Here is a 12,834-nt window from a genome sequence, read left to right on the forward strand (position 1 = left end):
ACAGGTTCAATTATTTTTGAGAATGCTGACAGTAGTACATAGAGTGCATGTGAACTCCTAACAAACTGCTAATTCACACACCATGGTTTCTTCCACTTACTTCAGATAGCTTCATAACCAATCCAGAGTGTTGAAAGGAATAAAGAAATCTGTGATAATTTTACAAAAAATTCTTACCACAAACGAGGATGTGGATTCTCTTCAATGAATGTTGTTGCTTCTGCTATTCCAACCTTATCCAAAAGATCTCTGGTATCTCGAAGCGATTTCACTTCCATGTCAAGAATGTTTTCTGAAGTTGGCCTTTCAGGATTCTGCATGATTTCATCTAACAACACTGCTCGAATCTCCAACTCCTGGAATCAAATAATTCATTGAGAATAATTAAAACACACAAACTTCTTCTGTTCTGGACAATTACTCACACAAACTGAAAATTTCATGGATTACAACTAAAGAGGTATTATTTGTTTATTACAACCATAAGACCAACAGAGCATTCAGCAATTTAGTTTCAACTGAACTTGCACTGATGACTCATATTCGGAACTTACAACTATGAAATACACATCATCGTTTCACATGAGATTTGTTGATTATTAAAGTCTTTCCTGTTTCTGCTGCACTTTCCACAGCATGAGGATAAGATGAACATACAATGGAATTCTCGACTAACACACACTTGGTGAATGAATACTGGTGATAGGGTACAGGGGTAGGTATACCTTGATAGACATTTTATAGTGGAGCACAACTGTTATCAACAACACAATGAGTGAGCAAGAGCATTATCACCAAGTTTTTACTAAAAGACATAAAAAATTTTAAAGAGCACTGCATCTCTACAAGGAGAAGGTGCTTTCTTTTCGTGGCTTCCCATGGTTGCGACATAACTCTTTCTGGTTAGCTTTGCGGTGTTCGATATTGTTTTAGTACTTATTTTTTACAAGTAAAGTATTTTTTTATCATTGATAGGTGCTCACTCAAGCAATTTTCATCTCTGCAGTGACACCTCTGTTGCGAAATAAGTGAGGGTAAAGAGAGGAAACTGGTAGTCGTGGAATTGAGTGGGTGCAAGGAAAGATGTGCTCATATCTTTGTACCATTTTTGTTAATAATATGATAAGTTTAAACAATCCACAATGTGACTACATTACTAAACTATCCAATATAATCATTTTCCATGTATGGTTAAGTACTTCAAGCTGCAACTGCTTCAGCACATTCAAGAAGGGATACAAATAAGAAAGACATATTAGAACTTATTGATTGATGGGTGATGGAGCAAATATGAATATGGTCCAGACAAGTTAAATACATACTTTCCTGCTGAAAAAAATTGTCCTAAGTGCTTCTTTTATTCACCAAGATATTCCGTATATTAACTTCGTCCACTGACAAAGAATAATAATGTCCACTATGACTCAACACTCTGGGATGAATTTCGTTCACACAACCTTTTCTACTATGAAGGAAAATTCAAACTTTGCAGTCCACCTTGGTCCATTCCTACTTATATGTTATGTCAATGATTTCCCAGTTACACTCAACAATAATCCCACCACTACAATTTATGTTGATGTTACATGTGGCATCTGCTGGGCAGATACTACAAGTAGTCTACCTTGATAGCTACAGAACTTTATAGCAATTGTAAGAACTTTTTTTTTGAGAAGGCCAATATAACAGTTAAATATCACAGTGGAAGGTCCTCTAATACAAGGAGTAAATGTAACAAGTAACCAAATAGTTGAGATTCTGAGCGAGTGACTGATAGGCATGTAAATGTTAGAAAGGAAATAGGAGTAGTCCACTGAATTACAACTGATGTTGATTTACATCAGGATTTTGGAACTGTGTTCAAACATTACAAATTACCTCTTTATTCTCATGAAGTGATGAGTGATATCAACAAGGGATCTCAAATTGATTTCATATTTCTTGATTTCTAGGTTTTTGATACTGCTCCTTACAAGAGACCTCTAATCACACTGCGTGCCTATAGAGTATCGTCTTAATGGTGGTGCTACTGGATTTCTGATTTTCTGTCAGAAAGGTCACAGTTCATAGTAACTGATGGAAAGTCATTGAGTAAAACAGAAGCGATATCTGGTTTTCCACAGGAAGTGTTATAGGCTCTCTGCTGTTTCTAATCTGCATAAACAATTTGGGAGACAATGTGACCAGCTCTTTTTCGTTGACTGCAGATGATGCTATCATTTGCCCTCTAGCAATATCATCAGAAGATCAATACAAATTATAAAATGTTTTAGACAAGATATCCATATTGTGTGAAAAGTGGCAATTGACCCTGAACTATAAAAAGTGTAAGTATATGATTACTAAATAGAATCCATTAAATTTCAGTTAGATGATAAATAACACAAATTTAAAGATTGCCAATTCAGCTAAGTACCCATGGATTACAATTACAAGCAACTGAAATTTGAGTTGTCACATAGAAAATGTTGTGGGTAAGGTGAGCCAAAGCCTGAGTTTTACTGGCAGAACACTTACAAGATGCAATAGTTCTACTTGAGAGATTGCGTAAACTACAATTGTCGATCCTCTTTTGCAGTACTGCTGCATGGTTGGGACCATTACTAGAAAGGATTTACGGAAGACATAGAAAAAGTTCAAAGAAGGGCAGCTCATTTTGTATTGTAGCAAAATAGGGAGAGAGTGTCATCGATATGATATATGAGCTGTGGTGGCAATCATTAAAACAACGTCATTTTTTGTTGTGGTGAGATATTTTTGCAAATTTCAATCACTAATTTTCTCCTCTGGATGCAAAAATAATTTGTTGATCCCCAGCTACAAAGGGAGAAAGATCAGAGCTCACATGGATAGAGTTAAGTGTTTACTTTTCCTGTGCACTATTCGAGAGTGGAATGGTGGAGAGATAGTCTAAAGGTGGTTCAATCACCCTCTGCCAGTCACTTAAGTATGAATTGCATGATAGTTATGTAGATGTAAACAAGACTGAGAACTTCACGAGCTTTCAGATAAATCCTTTTTCAGAGCTAGAGTACACAAAAACACATGCAGGAACACACACACACCTGTACACTAGCTCTGGCTTATGGGATGCCAGCATTCCTGCACCCTGCGCATCCTCTCCTCCTCACCCACTCCAGCTAATGCAACTGCTCACTCCAATGAGCACAATAATAGCAGGGGCAATGCAGGCACACAGGTGTGTGTGTGTGTGTGTGTGTGTGTGTGTGTGTGTGTGTGCGCGCGCGCGTAGTGAGGGGTGCTCTAGCTCTAAAGAAGTTGTAAACTTTATTCCTTAAATTAATTAATTTCGGAGTTAATGTAGGCTAAATAAATGTTGTGTACTTTAAACCAGGGGCACCAGAATGAAGATATTGTTGTCTCACCTTGCTCTGTATGTGAAGTTTGTGTGTGTGCAAAGAAGACAGATTCTCATAAAAGCCTATATCGATTAGAATACTACCTATGAAACTATGTGGTTCCAGAGACCTTTTAAAGTTTCAAACATCAATCCAGACTGAGTCGATGAGTGAAAATTTGTACCAAGGCTGGGATTCGAACCCGAGTCTCCTGCTCACTAGGCAGATTGCATATATTACTGAACACATTGCATACCTATGAAGAACACAATTTTAGTACTTTACTTGAAAAACTATCAACTCTGTGAGAGTTTTTGCTTTTGAGAGATTAATTACATTATTATTTCTTTTGCAGAACATGGAGTAACTGAAGATTGCCTGTATGCATGTGGCATTGCTCCTTGCATGAACTCTACTGCTTTAAACCTTGAATCGCACATGCTAAACTTTTGCGCTACTTCAAAGAAGTGACTATTAAGTATTATGGTTATCTGACTTCTGTCATTTATTTTCCTTCACAAGACGCACACACGCACACACACACACACACACACACACACACACACACACACACACACACACCTCTTTGCAGCTACATTGTGCTGGTTGAACAAACAATGCCAGTGTTGCAGTTTGGCAGCTAGACTGAGGTTATGGGTTGTGTCAGGTGGGGTGGGTAGAAGGAGAAAGAGACAGAAATAAAAGGAAGGGTTGGTGAAGGGTGGCTGACAGATTCGAGAGAGGCAGCAGATATGCACGATAGGAATACAAGCAGATGTACAGGATAGGAATGGGCAACAGAGCTAGTGAGTTTGTGCAGCGACCGATGACAATGTTGTGGAGCAGTAGATTTGGAGGGAAGACCATTGCGTAGAGGGTGCGGGTGCAGTGGGTCAGTGGACACTGAGGCCAGGAGGAGTATGGTAGCAGAGGATGTGTTGTAAGGATAACACCCATCTGCATGGTTCAGAAAAGCTGGTACAAGAATGATAATGGTTGTGAAGCAGCTATTAAACTTGAGTATGTTGTGCTCAGAAGCATGTTCCACCCCTGGGTGGTCAACTCTGCTCTTTGCCACAGTTTGGCTGTGGCCATTCATTCTGATGGAGAGCTGATTGGTGGTCATGCCAACATAAAATGTTCTGCAGAAATTTCAGCAGAGCTGTGTATGATGTGGCTCCTTTCACAACAAGTGCCCTGCCTCCAATGGGATAGGGCAAGTCTGTGAGGCGACTAGAGTAATATGTACTGGATGGGTGAACCATGGAGGTACTCCTAAATTATTTTACACTGTGGTATTTGGGTCTTCCAAAGCGATATGACCCCTGTGGGAGATTTGGAGTGGGAGTAGCATATGGATGGACTATGTGGGCATCAGAATACCACTTTTGGAAGGATGGGAAGGATCTTGGATAGGATGTCCCCCATTTCCAAGCTTGATGATAGACAACTGAAGCCTTGGTGAAGGACATGGTTGAGTTGCTCCAGTCTGGGATGATGATTTATGATGAGTAGGATGCTCCTTTCCAATTGGTTCTTGGGGTTGGTGGGAGGACTAGAGATGTGCGAGGATATGGTGTGGGATATCTTTTTGAAAAATAGGTCTGGGGGATGGTGCCTGTCAGTGATGGCTTTTTCCAAACCTTCACACATCCTCTGCTCCTGTAATCCTCCTGGCCTCAATCTCCACCAATCTACACCCTCTACCCTAAAGTTACCCGCTTCCTCGGTCATGTCAAGCTCTCCCAATCCACTCCCATCTTGTGCGCAAGAACACACTGGCTCTGGGGGCCATCTTTCACATTCCTATCCCATGCACCTTCTGCCTCTCCTTCCCACATTCCTATCCCGCACATTTGTTGCCTCCCTCCAAGCCATCAACTACCCTCCTCAGCCCCTGCTCCCACTTTCTGCCTCTCTCTCTCTCTACCCACCCCATCCGACACAATTCCTAAGCCTAGTCACCTGCCAATTCACCATCCTGGCACTGTGTGTTTACCTGGCACAATCTAGCTGCAAAAATGTGTGTGTGTGTGTGTGTGTGTGTGTGTGTGTGTGTGTGTGTGTGTGTGTGGGTGGGTGGGTGGGTGGGTGGGTGGGTGGGTGGGTGGGTGGGTGGGTGTGGGTGTGTGTTCGTGTTCATGTGCTTGTGCATGTGTTCAACTGCAAAGTTAACAGCGTCATGATCACAGCGCTTCCACTATTTGGAGGATTTTACACTGTGCAGCGACTTGAGATTACATAAAGGACAGGCAAGTAAATATGAGACATTTGGAAAAAAAGTAAGTAAACTGTTTATTATTCCAAAAGTAATAATTGTAACTGTTAGTACATTTATCAATTACTTCATGGATAAATGTTTACAGTTGCCTATGCAACCCTGATTGTACCCAAGCGTACACCTCTTTGTCCAAAGCAAATTGACAGATATGAATGTTTTTCTTAGAGGCTCCAAAAATATGGAAATCGAATGGGAAGAGATCACGACTGTATCAAGGATGTGTAAGGGATTCCCAGCAAAACTTCTGCAGTGTAGTTAAAACAACCTTGTTCTGATCTCTCCCCTCAATTTCCATGTTTCTGGAGCCCTGAAGAAAGACAGTTGTGGCCATCAGTTTATTTCAGATGAAGAGGTACACACCTAGGTACGATAACTGTTCTGTAGGCAACCACGAACATATTTCCATGAAGGCATTGACTGGCTTGTCTCATAGTGGGATAAATATACAGTTATGACAATTGCATTTGAAATAATAAACAGTTAAGTCACTTTTCTTCATTCGCTTCATAATCATTCGACTGCCACTTATATTTCATGTAAGAGACTAGCAGCACATGGAAGAAAACTAAAGACATTCATCTGTCAGAGGAGTAATTTTGGAACAGTACAGCAGAACTCCTTCTTGATACAAAGTTGTACATAACTGTCACATGCCCATGCTTTACTCATTTTGTATACAACGTAGTAGAAAGAACACATAATTAATTTTGTAGGTGTTTTGGGGAGATAAAAGGAGTGAAATTTAGTACAAAGCTGTATCTCTGACAGCAACAATGGCTCCAACTGGCTCGGCAGTGAGTTAAACTGAGCTTGAATGACAGATACAAGAACATCATTGCAGTGGATGGCAAGTGTTGGCATGCCAGTCTCTTGGTAACACATGAACAGATATCAATGGGTGAAAGATCTGGAGAACACTCTAGCAAGGGTAATAGTCGAACACCCTCTGTACTGAAGTAGGTCATGGCTGCACAGACAACATGCGTTATCTTGTGAAAAGTTAACGTTATTGAGACCTTGAAGAGAGGGCACAATCACAGGTCTTAACATGTCACAAATGTATTGATTCCTATCCATATTGTTGACTACACAAACTAGTGGCGATCATGTTGTGTATCCAATGGTACCCCATAGCAAAGGTTTAAAATGTGTGTGAATTCCTGAGGGACCAAACTGCTGAGGTCATCGGTCCCTAGACTTACGCACTACTTAACTTATACTAAGAACAACATATACACCCATGCCTGAGGGAGGACTCGAACCTCCGGCGGGAGTGGCCGCGCAATACGTGACATGGTGCCTCTAACTACGTGGCCACTCTGCGTGCACCCCATAGCATTGCATTAGGTGCTGACCCTTTGTGATGATGGCAAATGTAACATGGAAACATTCCTTCTCCTTAAAGCCTCTGAACATGAATAGTCACTTGTGATGCTTTAAGTAGAACTGGAACTAGTCTGAAAAGATAATGTGTTCTCGCTCCTGTGTCCAGTACTCACCTATTGTCATGTAAAGGGAAACTGCAATAATGGTCTCCATGGTGACAGTCTGTAATGCTCCAGACTTTGTCACACTGTCTATGTGCACACCTCTCATGCTGCACACAAGCAAATTTTCTGACTCAATGTGTTTGACACGACTGTACTATGAAGTACAGCCATGAAAACATGTAGCATGTACAGCAGGATTCAGCTGCCCTGACTGCTGTTGTTTTATGCATATTGCATTGTTATAACTGGTCTTCATAAACCACAAGCGACATTTTCATATTCTCTCATTTGCTACATGCAAACTATTTTTACTACAGAAAAAATGACCAGAACCTATTCTGTAGGAAATGTAATGCAATTATAAATTTTGTACTGGGATATGTTTTACCTCGAGACCATGATTCTTGAGTTATTCAAGAAAAATGTTGTTTGTCCAACAACCAATAACATAAAAATCAAAGTGGCTGCAGTCAAAACTGTCTACCTTGACACAAATTTAATGGCATTTGGCAAGTTTTCAGGGTTAAAATTCAGTTTACTGTCTTATGTGAATGAAACAGCAGTGTCAACAGTATGTGTATGTATCAAATCCAGCCTGTGTAGGTTCGTTGAGAAGACGCCCTCACCATTGTGCTTTATATTACTGAAAAGTCTTTGGTGGAATACTGTATAGTTGTGGTGCTGAGGGTTGACAGACAGATGAATAATATTGAAAACATAAATACTTTATTCCTCAGTGATGAATTACCCCAACATATGGCATCATATTTTGGGGTAATTCATCACTGAGGAATAAAGTATTTATTGCACAAAAGCGTGTAATCAGAATAATAGCTGGAGTCCACCCAAGATCATCCTGCAGACATTTATTTAAGGATCTAGGGATATTCACAGTAGCTTCTCAGTATATATACTCTCTTATGAAATTTGTTATTAACAACCAAACCCAATTCAAAAGTAATAGCAGTGTGCATAACTACAATACTAGGAGAAAGGATGATCTTCACTATTCAAGATTAAATCTCACTTTGGCACAGAAAGGGGTGAATTATACTGGCACTAAAGTCTTTGGTCACTTACCAAATAGTATCAAAAGTCTGACAGATAACCAACAAGTATTTAAGAAGAAATTAAAAGAATTTCTGAATGACAACTCCTTCTACTCCATAGAGGAATTTTTAGATATAAATTAAGAAAAAAAAACAAAAAATATTTAAAAAAAATTAAAAAAATAAAAATAAAAAATAAAGAAAAACAAAAAAACACAATAAAATAAAGTTGTTATATTAACTTAAGTATGTTGTTAAATTAACCTAATTATGTCATGTATTGGAAAATTCGACCGTTCCACATCATTACGAAATATCGTATTCATGATCCATGGAACTAGTATTAATCTAATCTAATCTAATCTAATCTAGTGAAGTGACTCATGTTATGATGTGCAGCATAATCATATATTAGAAGCCTTAGTCCCATACCATATATTATTTGGCAGTGACTACTAGCTTAATGTAAGGACTATTGATACTGGAGGGCATGGTGTCACTGGCAGCCCATGCACAGTAACCCAGCAACACATATGATAGTCAGTGGCAAGGTATGATGTGTGAGGCAAGAAAGCAATAACTGCACTGATGACATTTCTTGCTTCTTTTCATAATTGACAGTAAGTAAGAAATTCTTCATGCGGAATAATAACAATGAGTAAACATTTTATATTACTGAAAAGTCTTTGGTGGAATACTGTATAGTTGTGGTGCTGAGGGTTGACAGACAGATGAATAATATTGAAAACATTCTTGAGCTTTCATGGAACATTCTCCTTCAGAGCTAGCTAAACAAACAAACTCACTCCTGGCTACATTGTCCTTGTTGGTTATATTCTCCTGGGACTACAACCCAGTAAAGTAAGAGGATGAGACAAGTGGGTGAAGGTAAGAATGAAACATGGGCTACTAGAGACTGAAGCTATGAAGAACACCAGGCTGAAGGACCTGTTGTAAGGACAATCCCCATGTATATGCAATTCAGAGAACCTGGAAGCAGGCACAGCTGTGAAGTAGCCACTGAAGTAAAGTATGTTTTGCTCAGCAGCATGTTTTGCCACTGGGTGGTCATGCCCATATTAATGATAATGCAAAAGTTACAGCACAGGGGGTATATCACATAACTACTTTCACAGGTGGCCTAGATCGTAATAAGGCAGGACATTCTGACATTCCTGGAACAGAATGAGCTGGTTGGGTTTTAGTACAGGTATTGAATCTGAGTTTTCTACAGAGATATCACCAATGTGGCAGGAGGTTAGGAGGAGGTGTGACTTAAGGGTGGACCAGAATAATTCACAAATTGGGTGGGTGGTGGAACAGCCCTTTGGGAGAGGGTGGGTAGGATTGTAGGTAGTATCTTCTTCGTTTTCGAGCATGGTAATAGATGTTGAAGTCATGCTCAGGGCTCTTTTATCTTCATGTTCACTCCACCCAACACAATCTCTCTCTCTCTCTGTGTGTGTGTGGTATTAGTTGGCTCTAAAGTCCATTCTCTGAAAGCTCAACAACAATTTCAGTCTCACTATGAGCCTATCAATCACTCAGTGTGTCAACAATATGGTGAGTGGTGACCTTTAGTCCCCCAATATTTAGAGATTTATTTTATTTCAAATTTTACTTGCCTGTAATTTAGGATATAAATAATAAAAATAAACCAAAATTAAACTTCAACTGAGCATTTAAATTGTTAAACTATAATAACTGCATTTATATGCATCAGGATTTTTATAATAACAATAAGGAAATGATAGACTGCTACTTGCCATACAAAGAAGACGCGATAACTAGCAGACAGGCTCAATGAAAAGGAGTGCTAAAATATTAAAGCTTTCAGATAAAATGCAGTAACACACACACACACACACACACACACACATATTCACACAAGTACAAATGGTCACTGACTCAGGGCACTACAGCCAGACACTAGTGCCACAAGACAGTGGCCATGTGTGTGAGTTGCGCTATAGTGAATCTGTGTGTGTGTGTGTGTGTGTGTTTTTTCTACTGTGGAAGAATGACTTTGTCTGAAAGCTTTAATATTTCAGCAACCTTTTTCATAGTGCCTGTCTGTGACTCAATACCTGATCTATATGGTGAGTAGAAATCTATCCTTTCCACTTGGTTGTTTTTCCATCCTAGAGTTTCCATTGCTGGATTTTTATATTTTGACACAATATAAGGAAAAAATCATCACCTGAAATGAACAAATATATCCAGAGCTGAGTATAGGTTCTTCTGGTTCAAGTCCACGTAACACATACATACGTGTCTTCTCCATTATAGCCAATAATTCAGGATTGTCACTGGCCCACTGCACAGCCCACACATCTTTTCTCTCAAATTTACTAAGCTCCTTGTAACCTGGGCTGCCTGAATTATTCACTGAATCTCTCGGGCTACCAAAAATTGGATATGATTCCAAGTCCAAAAATGTGAGAACACCAGTTACATCAATTACTGCCAGTCTCCTGCACAACAGAAATATGTATTAAAATTATAAGATAAAAAGGTAGGTGTGTAAAAGAAATAAGTTTTAATAGTTACATCATCTTCAAAAGAAAATATAAGTACAAGGAAATATGGTGTACTACCGTACTTTTGTACAAATTGCTGAAATAAGAACTAAAAGTAGAAGCATGCTGCTTTGTTAACTATAGTAAGTGCTACCATTTTAATTAAAGATTATGCCATGAAATAAGCAGAGATTGTTACAAGTGTAGTCTTACAATGTTTCCTCCATAACAAATTTTAACAGCAACAGTCTGTTAACAAGTCTCTTTAAGATGCACACTGTTGCTCATTAATTTATTTTTTCAGTAAAAAATAATAAAATATATATAAACCAATGAAAATTGCATACAATAACATTTAGTAAAAGTTGGAGCACAAGAATAAATATCCTAAATGCAAATTCATCTGAAGGACATATAATGAAGGTATGTAGCCTTAATGTCAACTTTATATATAAATAAGACATATTGGCTTCTGCCTCATGTTCAGTGATTTGCCAATGTAGAGAATATATTAATGTAAATTTCTTGAGTTTACAGTCAGATGAGTTTCTCAAAATGACACACCATTTTGATCAATGTCATTCTTATCACCTTCTACTAAGGGACTCACAAGAAGATGATGGGAGTGACACTTATCAAAATGTCACACCATTTTGAAAAATCCACACAGCTGGACACATAAGAACATTACAATGGTGCAACTCAATGAGGAAGACAGTGAGATCACACAGAGAACTGATATTTGGTCTAAAATACGAGGGCGGTTCAGAAAGTAACCTCCGATTGGTCACAGTGCGGGTTGTGGGGGGAGTAGCGACGCCATCTGTGAGTTCATGCACTCAACAGGTCAGTCGGCATCAAGCCGTGGTCGAGTGAATGTCGTACCTGCGCTAGTTTAGTTTTTGTGGCAGTTTGAAATGTGTGCTGCAATAGAAAACCCCGCCAAATGTGAAGTGCGTGCTGTCATAAGGTTTTTTACAGCCAAAGGATATTCTGCAGCAGCTATTCATCGTGAGCTTTGTGCCGTGTACGGACCAAGAGTTATGAGTGAAGGAGTTGTCCGTGAATGGGTACGTTTATTTAAAAGTGGACGAGAAAACGTTCGTGATGAAGAGAGGTGTGGTAGACCATCATTGGTGACTGACGAACTCGTTCAGACAGTTGATGCAAAAGTTCGTGAAAATCGACGTTTCTCAATGTCGGAGTTGTCTACTGGTTTTCCACAGATTTCTAAGACTCTCGTGTACGAGATAGTGACAGCAAGATTGGGTTACCGTAAGCTCTGTGCACGATGGGTGCCCAGAATTCTTACCGACCACCACAAAACTCAAAGAATGGCCTCTGCATTAGACTTTCTGTCACGTTATGAGGACGAAGGAGAACCATTGTTAAACAGAATCGTGACCGGTGACGAAACTTGGGTTAAGTACGTGAACCCTGAGACAAAAGAACAATCAAAGATGTGGGCACATTCAAATTCGCCTACCAAACCAAGAAAAGCCTCGCAAGATTTTTCTGCCAGAAAACTGATGGCAACGGTGTTTTGGGATGCCAAAGAGGTGTTGTTGGTTGAATTCATGGAATGTGGTACGACCATTAATCAAGACGTGTACTGTGAAACAATAAAAAAGTTACGATGGGCTATACAGAACAAACGCCGTGGTATGCTGACTTCCGGTATCGTTTTTTTGCACGATAACGCCCGTCCTCACTCTGCTCGCAGAACAACGGCCCTTCTTGAGTCCTTCAAGTGGGACGTTCTCAACCATCCACCTTACAGCCCAGACCTGGCACCAAGTGATTATCACCTCTTCATGCATTTGAAGAAATGGCTCGGGTCACAGTGGTTTGATGACGATGAAGAGCTCAAAGATGCGGTCACAGGCTGGCTCCAGGCACAAGCGGGTGATTTTTATGCAGATGGAATTTCAAAGCTTGTGAAGAGATACGATAAGTGCCTCAATCGCTATGGAGACTATGTAGAAAAATAGTGCAAAGATGTAGTTGTAAGATGTATATATTAAAATATTTTTATTTAACTTGGTGTATTTTTTTAAATCAACCGGAGGTTACTTTCTGAACGGCCCTCGTAGAAACTGGGTTAATCAAATATGTGTCTTTACACAATACCTTGAC

At 39.5% G+C, this 12,834-nt stretch overlaps 1 protein-coding gene across 2 annotated transcripts in view; it reads right to left on the minus strand.

Annotated features, from left to right (window-relative positions):
* The window catches only part of LOC126260758 (WD repeat-containing protein 35), a 208,913-nt gene that overhangs the window by 81,361 nt on the left and 114,718 nt on the right, over window positions 1–12,834 (minus strand). For both annotated transcript variants that reach the window (XM_049958106.1, XM_049958100.1), the window contains exons 13-14: window positions 10,380–10,653; window positions 178–356 (exon numbers count right to left, since the gene is read on the minus strand). In XM_049958106.1, coding sequence (XP_049814063.1) covers window positions 178–356; window positions 10,380–10,653 — 453 coding nt within the window. The remainder of the gene's footprint in view (window positions 1–177; window positions 357–10,379; window positions 10,654–12,834) is intronic.

This window comes from Schistocerca nitens, chromosome 1, assembly GCF_023898315.1.
Source record: "Schistocerca nitens isolate TAMUIC-IGC-003100 chromosome 1, iqSchNite1.1, whole genome shotgun sequence".
NCBI lineage: Eukaryota > Metazoa > Arthropoda > Insecta > Orthoptera > Acrididae > Schistocerca > Schistocerca nitens.